Genomic DNA, 22,566 nt, shown 5'->3' with positions numbered 1-22,566 from the left:
TTATTGTATAAATTGGAACCCAAGAAAATAGTTTTGTTCTCATTTGGCAAAATATACGGATTCATTTCCGCTCTTTCATAATTTAGTAGCGTTCTTTTAAATAGTACAAACGCTTAAGTACACACTTCTTATGGTTGATCATCGATCAGGAAACCAACCACATACCGCAAATAAAGTTAGATTTCTTATTTAAAATTCACACGCATCGTAAGACTAATCTACTTGGAATATATAAATATATATAGGTGTGTATATTGTAGTTGTTCGTTTAGAATAGTGGATAGGTTATAGGGCTATAGATGCCTGCATTAAACTATTGGAATACTTGTCGTGAAGACCTCACAGAGCGGCTGTTGCAGCATATTCAATATGCTTTCTTCTTCTTATAAGACTTTCTCGATATAAGTGAACATATGTTTGCTAAAATTGGGATTGTTCTGGAGTTTCAACAGAATGTGATGATAATAAGCGTTTTGTAACTTGTCATTCGGAATCGGTTGTCGCTTGTACTCATCACGTAATGCGATTAAGTACTCGAAACCGGAACTGGAGATCGCAGATCTAATCTAAGCTTGAAGTTTATCTCAAAAATAAACAACATAAACATAAAAAATCTCGCTCACACTTTGTGTTAAATTCATCGAATATAAATTGTATCTCTTTTCTTATTCCCTGCCTTTTCCTCTATATTTTGGTATTTAGTTGGCTGCGTTCCCTTGCTCCTCGTCAAAATTGGGGTTGCTCAGGAATGGTATGGAGAAGTCTACCATATTTGGATAGACCAGAAACTTGTTAACAGCCTCGCACAGTTTGCTCTCAATGACATTGGTCACAATGGACCAATCGACGGATTTGTCGCCCACTTGGGGCTTGGTGGATATCCACAGGCGAGGCGGTCCGCGGAAGCTAACCCACACTCGATCGGATGGCGGCGGTGGCACATTCAAAGTTCCACGTGCCACCAAACCTTTGAGATCTACGCGCAAAGTGATATTCGCGTTCATGTTCTCCATGGCTCGCTGCACGTACGGCAGCTCGGTGGCGTATTGAAATAGATTGGAGGCGGCTATCCGGTCGACAATCTTAAAGATGCGCCGCGCATTGCCGGGAGAATTCTGAAAGAATCTGAAAACAGATAAAAAAGTTGTGTTAGTATTTTAAGCACTAACCAAACCAGTAGTATTCATATTTTCTATACTCACTCCGTTCCAGCCGCATTCTCGGGGGCATTGCCCGGCGGGGGGCTCTCAGATTCAGTGGATGAGCCGCCCGAGCTCTCTGCGTCACTGTCATAGATGACGTTTTCCGAATTAACCTCCGAAAGGCTGCGCGGGTCCTGCGATTGCTCCGGCAGGACCGAGGTGGTGGGCACATTATCGGTGGCCATTGGTGACTTTGTCTTACTGCGTATGCGCAGCAGATTCAGCTTTGTAGTTACTGTTATGTGAGCCAATCCCTCGTAGGTCACATCGGCATCAACCCACACGCCGCGCTCATCCAGCATCGGCTGCGAGACGCGATGACATAGTAATGGCGACTCACCCAAGTATATGTTTGTGATGATGACCTCCTCCATGAAGCTGGGCAGCTTAATGGAGTTTAATTTCTTCTGCAACACCTCCTTCAGCTTCTCGTGCAGCATGGCATCGTGAAGCCAGCTGTATAGGCATCGTCCCAGGAGCACATTAGCCCACACAATGCTGCCGGAAGGACCCAGGAAGAGCGACTGGTCAATGCCCTTCCACAGTTCATCTTCCTGACGTTTGGCACGGCGAGACTGCAAGTAGACCATGGATTAGCTTCCTGCGTACTTTACTAAGATCTTTTACATAATACAAACAAAGAATAAAACCATAACAACATACTTTTCTTTGTCGCCTATCAGTGGTACGCATAGTTCCAACGGAACTTCGGGTAACGGGAATACTGCTCTGGTTACAAGCCTTCTACCAAAAGCCAATTAGAAATAACAAATTATAATAAAAATAAATGAAAACTAAAAGACTGCAAACATAGGTATCAAGGATAACCAGTTAAGTACCTGATAAACGGCCATGAATCGAACGTAGTCTGGCGGATTCCTGGCCACATTGGCACTCATGATCATGCCATCGAAGGACTCCTCCTTGGGTGTGTCGAGTAAATCCTCTTCGGTTACAGTCTCAAACTGTCCATCTGGCGTCTGCTGATCAGTTTCATCATTAGCTTTTCCAGTGGAAATATCATCTTCAGGCTGAAACGGCATAACATCAAGCTTAAGGAAAATATTCTTGAATTATATTCGGGATTGCTAACCTTGACGTTACCCTTTCCCAATCCAGTGACCAGCAGCAAGGCCTGTCTAGCGGCCGCCGCCTGAAGATCAGTGTCCTCCACGAAACGGACCATTGGCACCTGAAGGTCCTGTTCGTGAACAAAGCCCTTACTGGCGTTGATGAAGCGTCGATACCAGTCTTCTTTTTCACGATCGCATCTCGAGAAGAGCAGTAAACGCACCTCATCACCACAGGGCACGGTAATATCGTTCAGCTCCTTGTCCGGATTAACTGTGTTCCTCAGTTGCTGTAACTGTGGATAATAAGCATAATTAAAAAGCTTTGAATAAGTAATTGGGAACAAACTTACATCTGCCTGCATAACCGTGCCCGCAAAATCTACAAGTTTCTCCTCCTCTCCGCCGGGTGGTGTAGTTCCCGATGATGAGCCGGCTTTAGCTTCTTTGGCATCCGTTTTAACCGTTGGCTCCGACTGGCTTTCCACGGAACTCTGCTCTTCGGGCACATCCCTGCTACTCTTGATGATCAGTTGTATGGGATACTTGCGATTAAAGAAACTGAAGGGGAAAAAGTTATAAAGTGAGTAAGCCAAACTATAATTTAAGGCCGAAGCACTCACCGCTTATTGGCGAGACCCAAAGGCAGTAGTTCTATGCGGCAGTCTCTGAGATCATAAGAACGATGATCAGTAAACAGGATCTTGTGACGATCAATTGGCGGCTCGTTCCACATGCGCCGCTTGGGAATCCGGGCGTTCGTCCCGGACATCTTAAGGATAGTTCCATCCAATCGTATATAAACAGCTCGTGTAAGACTGAAGGAGAACATGTTGGGGTCATAGCTGTTTATCTCATTCATCCAGCCCGCATATGTTTTGATCGTCTTGTGCTCCTCCACGGCAGGAATCTCGCAGATCGGCATGAATTTGTAATTGGGAATGGCGAAGGCCACTCGCTCCGGATGCGTGGTCAGCAGGAAATCCTCGAGCAATGCTCTCAGACGACCGCCACAACAGTCCATTACCGTGAAGAACAAAAGGGTGGCGAATACACCGCGCAGAAAATCGGGCACTGGCAAAATCATCAGCAAAATCAAGAAGACGGAGAGTAGCACAGGAAGTGCAAATTCCGAGGCGCCTTGATGCTTCTCGCGCCACTGGGAAACACTGAGCATGCTTAGGTGGGAGAGGAAGCTGTTCCTGCTCCGGTTGTCCCTTGGCAAGCTATGCGATTCTTTCGCCACGAATGAGCTGGCAAAAGCCAGCGGACTGACGCCCGGCGCCACTGGAAGAGTTAGACTGGCTCGAGAATCGGCATTAGATGCAGCGTCGGTCACTTCTTCCGCTCGCTTATCGGCGACTTCTATTGAGGGATCGCTATGCACTGCAGTTGAAGGAATCATATCCTCGAGCACCTCCACGCCGGACTCGATCTCCACGTCCTTGCGAGCCAACAGAATGCCGCGTTTCTTGGCCTTGCCACTCGCGATCGCAATCTCCGCCTGCTGGCTGGTGGAGGGTTCGCTGCCCGCCTCCACCACGTTGCGCCGTCGCAGAAATCCTGTGCGCACCGATGCTGGTGGCGCTGTGGAGCCACTGGGACTGACATCTTTCTTGTTCATGGCCGCTGCCGCTTGTTGCTTGGCCTTTACCTTGGATCGAATGTGGGCCAGGCCACGACGCAGACGAGATCGCTCCGAATGGCCAGTGGCTGCCGTTGCTGGCACGTCGCCACTGCCCAAACTTATGCTGTCGTGCTGTAGCAGCTCGGCCTCCACCTCCGAATCGGAGTTCTGTTTGTGCTCCTGGTCCAGGGGCAGCTCCTCGCTGATGGATGTGTTCACTGTGAGGCACTCGGTGTCCGAGTCGGGATCGTTGCTCCAGCCAGTTGAGGGTGGATCAGCCACTATAATAGGTATGGCTGCGGTTGGTGGCAGCTTTGAGGACTTGATCTCCTCGATGGTTTGTGTGACCTTGCCCTTGATCAGTCGCCAGGTGCCGCCGCTAGAGCTGCTTTCGCCAGCGGGGACAGCTCCACCCGCGGAGCCGCCTGCTCCGCCTGCTGCACTGGCAGCCGAAAGTGCGGATATGAGACTGGGACCACTGGACGTCGGTGATACACCTTCAATGCTGCCGGATCTGAAATTTTGAATTTGTTTTTGGTTACATTATTGTAAGCTCTCGATAATTTCATTGTTTGCTCTGTCATTATTGAGTAAAGAAACGGAGAGGTGCAAGTAAACGTTACCCCAAAAAGTATGCTACGAATTTCAATCAAGTGCATTTCTTTTCCCAAATCTACGAAGGATACAGAAAAACGTTCGCTTTGTATTATTCCAGAAAAAGTATTTTTATTTATTTGAATGAAGATATATGTTTTTTTTGTCATTTTTGTTTTATTTACTTGTTTCATAACCTGCATTTTTGCCTCAGTGACTGAGCGTGTGTTTATGTGGGGTGTCTAGTGTTATTCCAATTTGGTTTTGTCGCATATAATCGCTTAAAAAACGACCTTGTTCTTGAATACATTTTGTTTATAATATAATCCTATATGTGTACTTTCCTCTGTACGGAATTACATATTTGTATTAATTTATTTCATATTTGACTTGCTGGAATTATGGTTTGGTTTTTTGTTTACTTCGTTATCCTTGTTCGTTTTCCTTTGAAATATTGCATTGAAGTACTGCTGATATTTTGGTTTGCTATTACAGTTTCAATTTTTTGAGTTTATTATTTATTTTGAAAAAACTTTTTCGCGAATGTGTCTAATATATGTTTTAGGTTTCGATTTCGTCATTGACTGCTATTCCTGTTTATTTTATTTTATTACATACTTTTAATCTATGGTCTGTTTCGGTTTTGGTTTTCGTAACATTTTTTAAAACATTTTTTTCTGGTAATTTAATTGAAAACGCTTCAATGTCTGGAGCCAAAACACGCATGGAAATCGAAACTGCTTACAAATATTATGCTTAATCAGTTGGTTTTCCTTCAGATTGATCTTTTGGGCTTTAGAAAACTACAAATATTTTTTATTGATTTTTCATTTTTTCAACTTTAATTTTGTAAAAATTAAAAAAATTACGTTTATTGAAAATTACTATAAAATATGGAATATTTCGCTAGTTTCTTGTTTTTATACGCTTCATATAGATTACGTGTCATATATATATTTATTTGATTCACTATATAGTTTTCATATCTGCCAACTGGTTTTTGGTTTACTATTTATATGGTTTGTCAGTTATATTTCCACTTGTATAATGCTAAAAAATTATATGCCTTTGCTTGGTTTTTATTGGTTTTTTTCTGAATATTTTGCTAAAAGGAATACATTAGTAAGGGCGCTCAATTTCAGTTTATTCGAAGTACTAAACATTATATATACATATATATATATAGACGTAAGTATATGTATAGGCGTATATGTCACTCTTTTTTCAGCGCACACGATCAAAGACAAATTAAAATGGAAGTGCAGGTGCCTTACACCCGCATTATAGGCTACAATTTTCCAGTATCAATTTGATGCTTTATAAAATTCATTAATTATGTTTAAAAGGTACCGAATGTTGTTTTTAATATTCATTTATAACCTTGTTTTGCTGTTTTTTAATCTATTTTTTTACGGCGATCTAAGCTTTGATCCAATTAGCGTAAAATTGAAATTGTTTCCACATCGTTCTGGAGCTCAAGTGTTAGAGACTAAAAAATTTTCTATTTAAAACGCATTTGGTTTACTTTTTTCGCTAGCTACAAAACCATATACTGTACAAAAATTGTGCTATGAAAATACTCAAAAAATAATCAAATTTCTCTCTCCACATAATCAGTTAACGCTCCAACCCGAAATGAGGAGTATTTTCATCGTTAGTTGCCAATTTTATTTTAGAAGAGTTCTCACTAGCAAAATCAAAATGCCACTTAAATATGCATAATGCACTACGCACTTCTATATATTTGGTTTTATCTTTCGTTAGCAGTTACTTGAAGCATTTATTTGGGGTTCGTCAAAAATATTAACTTATGTTTTAAATTTATTGAATTGTACTACGTGTAAATTTCATATATTTATGCAATTCTTTTCATTTTTTTTATTTGTTTGGTATAAAAACACATATTGACCAATTTGCTGTTTAGATGTTCAGTTAACATATTTAAGTATGTATGTAATAAGTTCGAATTTCAATACTTTCCTTTTCAGAGTCTTTCTTAATTTTATGTACTAACAGTTTTGTGTTTTTTTTTAATTATTTCTTGTTATATTTTTGTGGTTCAGCTAAGTTAAAAGTTTTATTTATTTACAATGTTATAAAAATTACATACAAGATATATATAAAAATAAATAAAACACAATTTACTTTATGTCCGTTTATTAATTTCAAAACTTTTTTTCATTCATTTTCAATTATTTTGTATAAAGTGTATATATCAAATATTGTTTTTTGTCATATTTCTTTAAAAATATGTATACGTATAAAAAGAATAAACAAAGTATAAAAATGTCTCAACGGAGTTGGTTTTTTTATAACTACCAGGAAACTACTAGCAACTACAAAAGATACAAAAATATATTTAAGAATTAGGCATACAAATTTGCATTGTCATTATCGATATAACAACAGGATCCGTATAAAAATCAACATAAACATTTATCTATAACAAGATTCTCTATAAAACTAAAGCTGTCAATCCGACTTATATCCGTAATCTAAGCTCAGAAGTAGGATAAATTAAATGTCTTTGCCTAATTTTTATGGAATACTCGGGGAACAAATTGAAATATGAAACAAAACACAAAGGTTTAAAGGATTGCTTATTGATATAAGTATTTTTAACACGCTACACAAGATTCCAGATTCCTACGCCGTTAGCAGCAAAAACATTGAGCGGTTTTCCGTAAAGAATTCTCATCTCTAACACCTTTTTTTGGTATAGTAAAATATTTGTTTGATAAGTTACTTCTTTTATAGCACATTAAGTTTTTTTTTAACATTTTCATTGAGTTTTTGTTAAACAGGTAAAATATAAAGTATATGTTATATAAAAGTATAAAAATCTATAAAATATTAAATTTTACTACATTTAAAAAACACCATCATTACGCACAGTTATCGATAGCCATTGACCGATTGCCGTTTACCGCTAACCGATTTCCGTTTCCGTTTCGTGTTTGCTTTGTAACAGATTTTGCCTTTTTAAAGACTAGCATTTAATTACTTTGAAAGTTTTAGAACAACGCGTTTGCTTACATATTTGCACAAATTGTTTAACACTACATAGAGCAGGCTGCTGTATTTGATATAATATTTAATTGGGCTTTTTGGTTTTCGTTTTGTGTAGAATCTTTCGCTTTTAATACACGATATTTCGGTAAGTATTTAAAAGTAATAAATTATAACCAAAACAAACGAACGCTTTGAGTCCTCTAATTAATTGGTTTTGCGGTTTAAAAAATATATATGTAGTATATATATATATATGATACATATTCTTTAGTTCATTGTAATATAAAAATTCTAGAAAAATTGCTATAAACTTGTTTTTCTTTGAAAGTGCCACGCAATCAACTTGAGTTACAACTTTGCATGACTTGAATTTCGTTTTGCCTTTTTTGTTGTCTTGTAAAGAAAGCGCGAGCAAAAATTTGCTAATAGATTTGACTATCATTTATTAATATATCATAGAAGTCCAAAGCGACTTGGCCTTTCACGTTTTTTGGTTTATCAATTTGAATTAGATCTTTAGTACTTTTGCTGGTAGTATAGAAAAAATATCATATTGTTTGCATGCACCGTAGCAAATTTTGTCTCGTCCCTCAACTCGTATAATTTACAAAATAATTTTGCTCGTTTTACATTTTGATAATTTTTCGTAAGTATTGCCCTAGGTATAGATATTCCATTTGATTTTTATAGTTAGGTTTCAGGGAAATAACCAAACGCGAACTTCAAGCCCTGTTCGCATGTCAAAAAACGCATGCCAATTAGTTTGAAAGTTTGGGAACCATTGGGTTTTGGTAATATTTGACTACTTTGGTTATACGATTGCAATTATCTTGTATACGTTATGTTTGTACAGATACATATCTTCTTAAAGTTGTTTATATATTTGGTATTTAATAATACGCTTGAATCGTTCACGAAATAGTATTGCACATAAGTTGTATATATTTAAATTTCCTTTAGATGTTTTAGCATGTCTATTTATCTTTGCAGTTTTTGGTTTTATTTTTCTCTTCAGTTGTTTGGACTAAACTAACTTCTGAATAATTATAAGAGTAATAAAAAAAAGTTTATACAAAAAGTTTCTATATAAAAAGTTGTCTAATACAAGTATTCATAGTGTTAATAGATGTATGTCGTATATAAAAATTACTTTTTACATTACAGATATATATTTATATATTTGCAAATTGCAATAATATATACGGTCTTCTATATATTCGGGAGGTGAGCCCGCTGTCCCTTAGTTAGCAACACGCCATAAATTAAATAACAAAAAACAATTGGTAAATAAATAAGCAAAATATGACATTTAACACGTTTTCAGTGGAAAATCATAAATAAATCATAATACTGAACACAAGCAATTTGACTGTTTTTCTACCTTTTAGTTATAATTATATGTATATTTTTATTATTATTATTTTTTTTTTTTTGTTAAGCCAAATGGCAACAAATGCAAACAAACTTTCAGTGTAAATGTGTTGTGGTCTGTGTACGTACGTGTGAGTGTGTGAGAGTGTCGACTAGATTAAAATTAAAAATGAGCCGTCGATAATAGGAAAGAAAAACCTTTCGCAGAGTGTGGGGTTTGGTTTTAACTCATTAATTAGTGTGATGTATTATCGATTGATCGCTTTAACTAGTTTCCATTTTTAAGCATTAAACAAAACGGAGTCATGTGAAAATCGTATTGAAAGCCACCTCTTGGCAGGACTGGTGTAACAAGTTAAGAATCGTTTAGTAAGTGTATTGAATGCTTCGTTTTGTGTGTTTATAATAAGCTTTGTACGATTTTCACATACCCAAAATAAAATTAGTGTTACGATAAGCAAGAATAAGCAGCATAAATGGGGAAGCAATCGCATATATTGCACCGAAAATATATACGATTCTTCAGTGGGGAAATACGAATGGACCGTATTATATAAGGTTTAAATGAAATTTAAAGTAAATAGGGATTAACAATATTAGTTTTTTGAGCCGCATTAACTGTATGTAGTTATGATATGATTAACCGATCTCTTACTCGGACACCAATTGTGGCGTAAGAAATGGCTCGCATACAAATGTCAGACATTTTGCATATTGTCTTTTCTAAAGTCTTTTTTAAGAATTTTATAAATTGTTCTAATTTCGGAAAGGGGCTAATACAAAAACCGATGTGTTTTTCTTTTTTGATTTTGTCACAATTTAGGAACTTGAGGACAGCCCCTGCCCACTCGAGCAAAAAGCCTTCCGAGAGAGGGATAGCAGCTCACTAATAATTTTAGGACTAGCCTCGATTGGCATACAAGATGGCTACTAAGTTATCTAGTTACAAAAAGTTTATAATATATGTAAAGGGAGGGGGGAAAAAATTCATAAGCCTTTTGCGAGGATATTGGCTGACTACGAGGGTTTCGTTATTCATTTCTTTGTGGTCTTTGTGAGATTAAATGGCATATTCGGGTAATCCCTCCGCTTAACGAGCAAACAAAAATGTTGCTAAAAATATAAAGTACAAAAAATACTGTGCAGGCATCGAACGCAAGAACAAAACTAAAATTTCGTTACGCAAATATAGAACTAGCTAGCAAGAGCAAAGCACAAAAAAAAAGAAAACTGATTGCCGAATAAATAAGGACTAAAAACTATGTTGCTTTCTGAGGGCTTTCGTTTCTCGCATCTAAACTGTAAACTCTGGTGGCTGTTCTAGGGACACCTTCGTCCACCAGCCCCCGCTGTATTGCACCTAGCCTTTCGGACTGGGGGATTCCCCCCGGGCAATTGTCTTTTGCTTGGGAGTGTATCCGCGTGTTAGCGTGTGTGTGTGAGTGTGAATGAGTGTGAGTGCGTGTGTTGTCTCGTAATGATAATCTACTAGATTCTTCGCCTTCGATCCGCATCTCCGACAGCGGCTCCCACTGCTGCCACTCCCGCTCCTACTCCTGCTCCTGCTCCAACTCCTCCCGATCCTGATGCTTCCGTTATGATTCTGGGCACTGCCAGCGCTGCGTTCAACAACCGGTGTCGTTGCTCCCTCTGTTGGCGTCTCTCGTCGTGCAGCGCGGCCTACCAGCGCCGCCGTTAACACCAGCGAAAGGGGACCGCACGCGGCCGGTCGGCACCCTCCTTGACCAGCGGCTTGTGGTATTCGCGTCCTGGTCGCGAATGGATGACGGCCCAGCAGTGCTCGCAGTAGTACTGCAAGCAGGTGACATTGGCGCAGAAGAAGGGCGCAAACTTGCCGCCACAACGCTGACCCTCGCACTCGTCGCACATCTGATCGTCCAGGACATAGGGCTTGACCTCCACCCGCTTGTCTATATCGCCATGCTGCAGCTGCACAAATCTGGCCGAGATGGCCGCTATGTAGCTCTGCTGATTCGAGAAGGCCACGCGTCCAGCGCCCTTGGGATACTTTAGTTCCGGATCGGTATCAATGCCGGCATAGCATACGCCACCGTACAGCCTATCCATGATCATGGCCAATTCGAAGGCCTTCAGGGGACGTGGCACGCCGCCCACGAACACCGTTTTGCGTGGATCCAGTGACATGGTGGCATCAAGCACATAGTCCGCATCAGCCAGACGCCATGGGCGAATCTGTACTGCCTTATCCTTGATCGTCGGCGACGAGACGCATAGATACAGCTTGTCCTCATCCGTAATGCACGAGTCAATCAGCTGCTGCACACTGCTCTCGTCCTGGAACAGCAGGAAGGCATATCCCTTGGGCGGGAAATACGACTTGGACTCCGCCTTGTGTGGCCAATCGACGACCAGTGGGCCGAAGCGCCGGAACGAAGTGGTGATCTCATCCTCATCAATGTCCGGTGGCAGACCGCCCACGAATACCTTCCGGGAGAAGCGAGCCGTGCCATCGCCAACGTTTCCGCCATTTCCGCCCTGGATGGGTGAGTGCGGCGAGTGTGGAGAGAGCCTGGATGGCGAGCCCATCTTGAGGGCATTCAGGTAGACGGATGGATCATTGCCACTGGCTGCTATGGCCATGGCATCGGCCTCGCTCAGATGCTTTGGACCGCCCATCACGCGCATCCTGTCCTGCATTAAAGCGATGTTGTTGCTGCCATCGCCACCACCGTTACCACCATTACCAGCACCCATCGACAAGTTGCGCATGTAGTCGCACAGTGAGTTATCCATGCCACCGTGGTGCATTTGTCCATTGGACGTCATCATGTTGCCATAGCTGTTGCCCAAATATGGCGCATCTCCGCCACCAGTTGCTCCTGCTGAGACCATGCCACTAGATCCGCCACCACCACCATTTCCAATCGACAGTGTTGGTATATTCATGTGCCCACTACCCATGCCGTCCATGTGTGGATTCCCATAGAGCGCTGTCGGCGAGTTTCCCTTGATGGGAAAGGATATGCTGCGACGATACTTGGGCGACACACCCATCTGGGGAGGAATGGGCGAGATGCCGCCGCTGCTGCAGCCCGCCTGAGAGCCGTTGTACGGCGATCCTCCTCCACCTCCTCCTCCGCCCGGCGACGAGGGGCTATGTGATCCTCCGCCCTCGCGGAGCTGCTGCTGCTGGTGATGATGATGGTGCAGGGCACTCAGATTCGGCGACAGTTGCTGTTGGTGCTGCTGCAGCTGCTGATGTTGCTGATGCTGCTGGTGCTGCTGATGCTGTTGCTGATGTGGCTGATGTTGCTGGTGGAGCTGGGGCGGCTTGTTGAGATTGAGATTCGGCAGGCCGCCGCAACTGCAGGAAGAAGGGACAACAAGATGAAGAGGCTTTTACAACATTGGCAACTTTTAGTGGATGATTTTGTTTTGGATTTTGGACTGATATTGTGATTCTGATTGATTTCAGGTCTGTGTAGTTTTTGCATTATGAAAAAGGAGCAATTTGTTCAAGGATTTGCTTCGGATTCGGTTCGGTTTAGTCTAGGTACATAATGCAATTAGTTTGGTGTAGACTTAACCCATTGCCGCCCGGCGTTCACAAAATGAAAATTATTGCAAAACAAAACATTGAAAAACTGAAAGTATTACGGGATATGTGTAATCGTCGCGAAACTTACATGAAATTAACAAACTTATTATACATTATCACGAGCACTCACATTCACATACAGAAATTTTGGCAAAACGTTTTGACGAAAGACTAAACTAGAAATGATTTATGTTAATTTCACTGCCCAGATGGCAGGTCAGCGAGTTACTACATTATTCAAAAAGCCTACTTGATCTCTAGTCTAGAAAGTTTGACAACAATTTCTAGGTAATATTATATGATTTTCAAATATATTATATTATCAAAAACCTATGAATTTTACTTAATAAAGTCCTAAACCATCCGAACTATCCTGAATTTTCGAGTCTCCTCATATCCTAAATTGCTCCTTTTTAATTCAACTTTATGCTCGACGTTGCTTCGTTATAGATATTATTTGTTATAGATATAATTTTCCCGATTTTTGTTGTTGTTGTTGGCGGTTGTGGTGTAGGATTACTGTTGCTGTGGTAAATGGTGTGGGTGGCATTTGGTGGTATTGGTGGTGGTGGTGGTGGTGGAACGAGTTTTTTCTTGGTGGTTTTATCTTTTGTGGTGGCTTGGTTCTTTGGCGACACATCCAATCAAAATGAAAATTTCAAGTTTCGCTGGCGCTTTGTGGTTTATTTTTGTTTTTGGCGAAGGTTTAGCGTTTTATCTTTTTGAAAGAGGCGCAGTTATTTAGGCACAGCAGTTGAGTATATTTTTGGATTAGTTAGTTCGGTTTAAGCACTGTGCCCGCGAACGATCGAGAGCTTTATATGTACATATACATATATGTATCCGTTTTGATTTTGATGACTTTCAATGCGAAAGGGAAATTCCAACACTTTCTGAGCACAACAAACGTTTCGGGGCAGTCAACAATTTGCCCAGCAACAAAGAAACGAAAACCGAAAAAGGGACAATCAATGCTCCTCTAGAATAAAGTAACAACAGAAAGCCAACGAAAAATAGTCGCGCGGCACAGTGGGCGGCAAGGGGTTAATACGAGGGTACGGGTACAACATGTCCGCTAATAGAAAACTGAACTATGTTTGTAGTTCAAATGTGTGTATCAATTCGTTACGTTTATGTTTGTTGTTGTTGTTGCTGCTGCTGCTGCTGCCGTCCCTTACATGTGTGCGTGGTGTGTAAGTGTTAGTATTGATGCTTTGACACGTACATGCTAATTGATTGGGCCAAGTGCAGTGCATGCCCAACTGTAAGGCCACCGAGACATGAAATTGCATGGAAATTTTTAATTTAAAACGTCGCCGACGAGACAACCTGCGTTGCCTGGAGGCCTGCGGTGTCTGGGGGGATGGGAAAATGCAGGGGGGTGGGGGGAATGAAATGGGTGGCTTAAGGTGGCATTCACAGCCCAGTGTGGCTGCTGTTGCAGCTGATGATGCTGCTGCTGCTGCTGACGAAGTGATGATGAAATGTGTGTATAACAAACATGTAGAAACGTGTACAAGTGTAAATAGATAAAAACTGCAACAACATGGAAAGGCTGGTTGCGTGGGTGGCTAACTGAATGGTTGGTAGGGCTGGGAAGGTTGGGATGGATAGGAAGGCAAATGATAAGGGCACAAGAGCAACGGGAAGGCAACAGCAACGACAACATCATCGAAACGAGAGGTTTTGGAGACGATGATAACGACCGACACACCAAGGCAGTGCTGAAAAATGCAATTATAAAATGCAATTAGCCCCCGGAAACTTAATTAAAAAAGGCAACGGAAATGAATACAGTGTGTTGCGAATGCGAGGCGACACGAAATAGTCAACCTCTGATTGATGGCCAAATTGAAAATCGGACAACGAAATGCTCTTCAAGACCGCCCATATAGACAGTGCCAATAGCGCTATAAACGTGTTTGCATACGATATCAGCTCACGGAAATCAATAAAGCGAGTCAAGCGGGCGCAATGACGTCAAACCCGAGCAGGTGGCAATAGCTTCTTCTCAGGTAGCCAAATCCCAACTAGACATGCCTTTTTTAATATTTAAAAGCGAGTGAGTGAAAAAGCAGCCGCAAATGGCAATGGAGAGCAGACTGAAACAGAACTTGAACAGAACGTGAAGCCGTGGCGGTGGCGATGGCGATGGCGGTGGTGACGTTGATGTCCCGTCGACGACAAACCCACCCTACCCCACCACTAACCACCCCGCCCACTGGGCCAGACGGGGCGGCACTTGAGCCGAAAGTTGCAGACGGGCAAAAAAAAAGAAAGGAAAAAGGTACACACGTATATATATGTTGCATGTTGCAAGGCAGCATAAACAAAGCGCATCCACCACCGCTGCTGATTCAGATCCTTCAGCTAGTGCACTCCACAGATGCTCCAAACAGCAACAACAACGACAACAACAACAAGAACAACCACAGCAGCAACAACAAGAAGAAGAAATGCAGTTGTTGGTGACAAAAGCAACAAAAGCGTAGACCGACCGACGGACGGGCAAGTTTACGGCCATTGGCACACGCCGCCTGCAGCCGGAGTGCATTAAAAATGCACGAATGGTGCAGGATATACGTATGCAAGTATATGTATGTATGTATGTATGTACATATAGATGTACGTGCGTATGTGCGCGCATAAACAAAATCAAAGTCACAAAACTGCAGCCAAGTAATTTGTTGTAGGGTCAACGGTCAACGAACTTGTGGCCAAAAAAAAAAGCACTTGTTCAAGGGAAGTAGGTTTCAGCAAAATAAAGTAATTCCCAGCTTTTTAAATGCGGGTTTTATACATCGAAAAAAAATCTTAACTTGAGCGTAACTTAGCAAACCGAAATCCCTAGAAAACAAAACAATGTCTCAGGACAAAGAAAAAATTTAAAGTTGAAAATTAGTACATCTTTTTACATAGAACTTTAAATTACACTTTAAAATGGGATTTCTGTGAGTAACTAAGAAAATGTGTCGATTGCATGCATTTCCGATGGTTTGTGTGGGCTGAACTACGGATATATCTTATGTGGGATATGTATAAGCTGGCATGACGTACATATATGTATGTATATGTATATGTAGCAACAACAACAACAACATTTATGTCACGACGCTTCATTGTTAACTACACATTTGGACTTTCAGTGTATATACACACACACATCATACCCCCCAGAAAAGTGTTAAACAAATTTTGGTACTCACCTTTTTCGATTGAAAGATTGCATGAAATTATTGCGCAGAGTTACTTCGTCGTTCTGTGTTCATTATTATCAACAACCACATCGTCATCATTTCAGTTGGGGCAATATCATTGGCAGAGATGAAACGAAAAGAACAGAACATTTTGCAATAGTGAGTAATAATGCCAAATGTATTTTGCAATCGCCAGCGGCACATCTGTTGCAAATTTTGGCAAGTGCTCTGTGCCTGCAACAAAAGTCACATACTTATGCCGCCCCAAAACCACCGAAATAGCCACACGCGACGATCACTGAGAAGCCAACGCATCCGTACTCGTGTACTTGTATTTGAATCTGAATACGAATCCGTATCCCAAATCGGACAGCCAAAAAGTGAAACTCTTCGTAGCCGTACACAGAAATCAAAAGATAAGTGCTCCACTAATTTGGCCAGGCGAATGCTAATTGGCGACCGACGATCAGCGAACGAATGCGGCGCGTTCTGTACAATTTATATTTAATTGCGACAAACTTGGACTCGCGACGAATGAATATGAATCATAATTTGTGGCAGTCTGTTTCGATAAAAGATAGGGGGGCCACGGAGGGCGAACGGTGCGGAAAGTAAACATAGTATCAAGTTCACAAGCGCTCTAGATTAGACAGTTTCCACTCCAGTTGGTTTTTATACAACGACAAATGAAACGTAGAGTACTCACTTATCACTTTGCACTACTCAAATTATTTTGTATTTATTTAAATTTCTAGAAAGTCATGGCTATTGAAGCATGTTTCAAACTGCTAGCTGCTGTATGTGATAACTGGATATTTTTTGCTGTGACCTATTAAGCTGATTCCCAAGCTAAGCTGAGATAGCAAAGCAAAGAGATTTAATTCTAATATTTCTATGCCACATTCCGCGACACTCTACTTACGCCGAAGAGGGATGAGGATCCGCCCTGCATCTGAGGCTGCGATGGGCTGCTGGAGAGGGAGTCGCAGTTGCCCACCACCAGTCCACTGTTGAGTCCCAATCCGTTGTTCTTCATCCCGAGGAGATTCGATGTGGGCGATGCATCGCCGCCGCCAATCGCTCCTCCACTGGGACTGTGCTTGCTGTGATGGAAGGACTGCAGGATGTCGTCCAGGGACTCCTCGTTGGCATTGAATCGCACCGTGATCGGTGTGCTGCTGCTCAGGCCAGGTGGCGATTTTGGGGCACCGGATAGAATGCCACCCACCGCAGTTCCCGACGATGTGGGCGATGTGGCTGCGGATGCGGACGCGGATGTCGAGCCGGACAGGTTGCTATTGCTGCCGCTGGCACTGCTGGTGGCACTGTTGGCTATTGAATAGAAAATATTTGTTAGAATCCCAGCAATCGACAGGAATAGTAAGGAAGAGGCCTTGGAAATTTATAACTTGCTCATTTAAATCTATTTAAAATGTAACTAAAGAGGTTGAATCTTACAAATTGTCGTGAATAATTCAATTATTTTAAATCAGTTAGACCAGTAAGACATTAAATTACATTTTAATCTAATATAATTAAATTCAAAACGATTTAACGACATTCTAAGTAACCACTTTTAAATTTTTGACATGTGCAAAAGATTAATTGGCTAACGTGAGAACTGAGTACTGGCATTGATTTATTTATCTTCACGCCTAGTAAACTGTGTGACACCATGGGATTTCCATCTGAGCAGGCTACATTCCCCAGAGATCTCCGCGTGCGGACACTTACCCTTTGGTAACTTGAGCGAGTCCATGGTGCCCGCACCAACGCTTTCTACGGCTGCACTTGGGCGGCTCCGCTGCGCCTCAGTTCCGCTGCTGCCCTAGATGCCCTTCATGGGAAATGGGGAAATGGTAAATGGGGAAATGGTGAATGGGAAAATGTGAAAATTGGAGCACGTGGAAATTGGAATCGTGGTGGAGCAGCGCGCAATCGGAATCCGAGTGTCCAAAACATCAATCAGCAGCACATGAAAAGATAGTGAAGAAGAAAGACGAAACGTTAGGCGGGCCATATACAACATATTTGGGTAGGTAGCTTATAGTCAGAAGTCGACAGAGAGACACAGGCGGTATGTTGATAATATTTTGGCCTGAACACTTGCTGTTTTCGAAATGTCAACGTCATGCGTTTGTTGGGGAAAACGAGCCCCTCCACCTTCTCCACACGCCCACTTTTCGCCGCACCACACCCCCTTTCCCCTTTGCCATCACAGCACTAGACCCGCACGTAATTGCGTTTAAAAATAAATAAATCGTACGGGGAAAAGGCGAAAAAGCAGCAGTGGCAGCAACAACAGAGCAGCAGCAATAGCTATTTGACATTATTTTTTATTTTCCTATTTTTAAAACCCTTAATACATTTTTGCCAGTGACCGTTTGGCCGATCTTCGCCACCTCATCAGAAAATCATTTCTAAGAAAATTTATTTTCGCCGGATATTCTTATTAAGCGATAAAGAAAATATCAGATAATAAGAGAAGTAAAGTATCAGAGTTTCAAAGGCCAATGCAAAGACAAGTTATTATAGGACATTTAAGTACACTTTTTATTTCAGTGCCCCTTCTATATTAAATTCAAAATGATGTCAATGCTAAATTTTATTATTAAAAGTTGGCATATGAAAAAGACTGCACTATATTGAACTAAATAAAAGCTTTATCCGGCCAATATACATTTCCATTAAACTTAAAATTCTAAATTGGCTTGATCGTTTCGAAAAAGAGAGAACAGTTTGCAAAGAGGTCATTGGTAATTGCGTTCCGATGTGACTGAGCTATTTTTATGGCCAACAAAAAATTCACTATCTATTCACGTTCTTTAATCGGGCTAACAACGAAAAGCCAACGATAAAATGGGTCACAAAATGTGCAATGCGTGCTGTGGAAACAACAACATTAAAAAAAAAGTGAAAAAACAATGGAAGCGAACAGCAATCAATCATATTATTGATAAAAGGCAACTTTGCAAGCGACGGCACAAAAATAACAAATAAACAAGTGCTATTCTAAACTTTTGCTTTTCGTATTCTCTGTGCATGAGTAATAAAAGTGTGTAGATATGGCCTGATAATGGGGTAGCGAGTTCTAAATTTGTAGCGCTATTCAAGTGAAAACCCGCCTGGTTGGGGGATTACAATTGATCGCTTTTCCAATTACAAAAGCCACCCCCGGAGGCAAACGATTTTCAGAGCCCGCTGTTCCCGATGTCGGTCAAATATGCTACCCATTTTGCATATAAAACGCACAGCATATAGAAACACTGAAAGAAATAGGTGTCACTTTGCTATATTTAATTTTTTTATAGTTTCCCTTATATGGCTTTAAATATTTTTGTAACAATAAATTGTTAAAATGTGGTTAAATTATTGTTAAATTTACACATACGACATTCATTTATAAGAAAAGGTTTCGTAATACTCGCAAAACTGTTGTTGAACAAAGTGCTGCATACTTTTAAGAGTATTTACATAAGCAATGTATTTATGGTACAATGCGAGGTATTGGCAACGGAAATTTAGTTTTACTTTTTCTAGGCTACAAATGAAATATGCAAAGTATCTGAAAATTTTCTCGTGTGCACCAAACTATCCAATTTCTAAAGCTTTTCGTCTGTCCCTGGCCACGCACTTCATTTTGGGCCGAGCGACCGGAAAACGTCTATTGTTCGGAAAAAAGGGGGGAGAGATGGGTAGACTGGGTATCTTAATTAGTTAAATGCAGAGAGACAACGAAATCGTTGTGCCAATGAAATGGCTCAGTCGGGCATGAAAAACCGACCGCAGGTGCCCCACACTTCTCCAGTTTGAATCTGGGCAGGGGATGTGGCCAAAAGGAAAATAAAACTGGCATAATCAATACACAATTTTGCCCTACAAACGAGACCAGAGCGACCCCCAAAAAACAGCCGAAGAAACGACGACGACGACAACTACGACGACGAGGTAAAGCAATAACAACAACGAAGACAGTAACGCCCCCGTGGAGCACACACAGACACACACCATGAAGCACTCACACACACACACACAGGCGTACATAAACACGCACACTGGAAAAGTAAACAAGTGTAATGTGCCGCCAAAAGCACAGACTGCTTGGCTCAGCTGCAAAAAGAGCGGCGGCTTAGGATTCGGGCAATTTAGGGGTACTTTCTCAAGTTTCGCAGCTTCTACGACAAAATATATGTACTTGGCAGTATTTAAAGAGTTCTTTTGATCAGCAATCTTTATTGTTACCCATGGTTTTTCTATCTTAAGAATTTTTACGTTCTTCATGAACTTTTGTTAATCTTTTCGTATTGAATTATATTTGCGATTACTTGGCGAATATATTTAATTTTTCAGAATCAATCCTTCAAACTATTTAAACTACCCTGAATAAGATTATAATAATGGATTATAATTCACTTGAAGAAACCTACTCATTTCTATGTTTTAAAAACCTTTTCAGTAAATGAAAAAATGTATCTGACTAGGGTGTGCGGCAGTGAATATGAAATCTTAACTCGTATTTTGTGATAATGCTTTTAAAGTGAAACGAAGAAACCCATTAAAAAACTACCCCTGAATGTGGCCAAGTGTTAATTTAAAAACCAGTTATTCTACCTGCCACCCCCAAAATCATAAACTTTGTTTACCAACTCAAGAACTCGAGAAACTGAGAGACGAGTAAAAGTAGTTGTAAAACTAATTGTATCTTTGTATCTCTATGTGTGTATCTGTATCTACGAGTGTGTGGGCAAACAAATTTGGTTGAAAGACTCTTGGCAAATGAAGTTTGTTTTTGTTTGTCATGCTGCTGCTGTTTTTTATTCTCCTCTTTTTGGCTTGGCCCCACAGCCACACAGCCACCCCTTAAAATAATATGCTTTGTGTGCACTTCTATTATCACGTCTGCAATTAGAGCCAAAGTAACTGGGCCAAGTTGCAGCTTTCAGCCAGCTTTTCTCGCGCTTGCTTCACGGGGTTGGAGATTTTTTAGGGGTTTATTGCGGCGTTTGCTTTGCTCCACCGATTCGTTGCCGTATTTGCCAGTTGCCCCAGTTCCAATTGGTTACGTACACACTCTCGCACACACACATACACACACATGCGCTAGCACGCACACTCACATAATATACACACGCGCTAACGGTAGATAATGCCAGCCCTGGATAAAAACTGGGGCAAATAAGTCCGAATTTTAAATAGGATTTTTGACAGGTGCACTGAATAGCGGACAACTAACCTTTTGCTGCGTTATTCAATTTCTTTTTCTTTTTTGTTGTTATGTCGAATGCCGAGAGCGCACGAAGGTGGAAACACGACGAAAACTTTCAGGTGCAAGTTTTTCACTGCGCCAGTGTGCGTGTTACATTTCCGGGGGTGCACACTCACACAAACGCACAGCCAGTGACGTAGGAAAATTCCTTTGCACTCGATTCTCTCTCTCCGTACAACGGTAACTATTTTTAACACAGCACTAATAAGCCATACCTACTGGTAATTTTCGGTTATAAAACGATATTAACTATTTACACGTTTGACTATTTTACGCTATTCGGTTGCAATTAATTTTCAAATTTAAGCAGAGCGCCCTCGCGTGTTTTTCTTTTCCAGATTTTCCCGAGCTGCGGTCCCTTCCGCTCGTCAGCAACGACTGTGATACCAAAAGTTTTCACTGCTGCCCGCTTTTCCGCGAAGCTGCCACTCGCCTACATTTCCCGAAGACGCACGACGAAAAATCAATCATTCTCGCTTGTTTTGCTTTCGTGCGGTGTTTCGTGCTCTGTGCTTTTCGAACCCCCTTCTCGTTCCCACCACCCCCCTCTCGATGACAACAGCCTTACAACAACAGCTGCTTGGGACGCTGCAGTGGCGACGGCGCAGTGTGGCCATGTAAACGCAGCCATCGATATATCGATAACTTTACATGTCACCCGTAATTGGGTTGGAAAATAAATAATACCCCCTTCCTAATGTTGTAACAATTAAGTTAAGCACTGCAATTAAGCGTAATTCAGCTCGATAAGCAATTACATAAAGCGATATGCTATCTGGCAACGCCACAGCTGTTTTGCTAGCGCAGAAACAACAACAAAGACTGATCAAAAAGAGCACACACACAAGCGAATTACATAAATCTGCATTACTTACAATAACAAAACAGCTCCAACGATGCAATTGGATTTTTGTTTATATCCGCGTTCTTTTGGCAGCAGCACACACCCTCACAACCACGCACACTACCGACACACGCGCTGCGAATTTGTTATTGTCTTTTGTTTTCCTCTTTGCGTTGCGTTTCGCTTTTGGCCAAATCTTTCTAATAATTGCACAAAAACACTGCCGAACAAAATGCGAAACCACAAAATATACGTGTACGCAGTGTCTTGCTCGCCTATTAAATATTTTACAAAACTATGTTCATGTTTTTGTTTTTTCCCGTGTGTGATATTTTCTACAAATTTTTCTGCCGAGAGAACGAAAGCTAATCAGACGAGCACACGGACGAGACTCAGAATATCATCGCCTGCTACACGGTGAAGCTTATTGTTTGGCTTGGGTGACGACTGCTAAATACCCTTCACATATGGTATGCACAAGAAGAATAACCAATTATTTTTTAACAATACCCCTTCTAATTTTGGTTAAATGTTAATTTTTAGAATAAAAGTATTATTAAAATTACTATCTAATAGAAACTGTTAACAGAATAGTTTCTTCTTCCACTAATATGCTCTTAACTGCCCTACAGCGATATAGCGCAAGCAAAACTATCGATGACCACTAACAGCTGGTACGTCAGTGTTGCGCAACTTTGCCGGTAGTTAAGCGGACTTTTTGAAATCTTTAAAATCGTGTTTTTCGATTGTATGTTTGAATGCTTTTCTTTATTCTTAATTATACTCATAAAAGTGATGATTGG

At 41.1% G+C, this 22,566-nt stretch overlaps 1 protein-coding gene across 6 annotated transcripts; it reads right to left on the bottom strand.

Moving 5' to 3' along the window:
- Window positions 1-531: 531 nt before the first annotated feature.
- Window positions 532-22,194, bottom strand: LOC120449677 (translational regulator orb2). 6 transcript variants are annotated; one of them, XM_039632282.2, is made up of 11 exons: window positions 21,795-22,194; window positions 17,388-17,481; window positions 16,576-16,985; window positions 15,663-15,715; window positions 2,896-4,413; window positions 2,626-2,833; window positions 2,296-2,568; window positions 2,042-2,233; window positions 1,866-1,946; window positions 1,203-1,777; window positions 532-1,125 (listed from the first exon to the last, which is right to left on the bottom strand). In XM_039632282.2, the coding sequence occupies exons 2-11, from the start codon at window positions 17,410-17,412 to the stop codon at window positions 699-701; spliced, it is 3,762 nt and encodes a 1,253-aa protein (XP_039488216.1). In that variant the 5' UTR covers window positions 17,413-17,481; window positions 21,795-22,194; the 3' UTR covers window positions 532-698. The 6 variants fall into 6 exon arrangements, with proteins under 6 accessions (XP_039488216.1, XP_039488214.1, XP_039488215.1 ...); XM_039632280.2 differs by having other exon boundaries at window positions 17,388-17,490; window positions 21,795-22,193; XM_039632281.2 differs by lacking the exon at window positions 21,795-22,194 and adding an exon at window positions 20,887-21,085 and having other exon boundaries at window positions 17,388-17,490.
- Window positions 22,195-22,566: the final 372 nt, after the last annotated feature.

The sequence above is a fragment of the Drosophila santomea genome, chromosome 3L (assembly GCF_016746245.2).
Source record: "Drosophila santomea strain STO CAGO 1482 chromosome 3L, Prin_Dsan_1.1, whole genome shotgun sequence".
NCBI lineage: Eukaryota > Metazoa > Arthropoda > Insecta > Diptera > Drosophilidae > Drosophila > Drosophila santomea.
The sequence above is the reverse complement of the archived record's forward strand: the minus strand, read 5'-3'. Positions and strand labels throughout refer to the sequence as shown.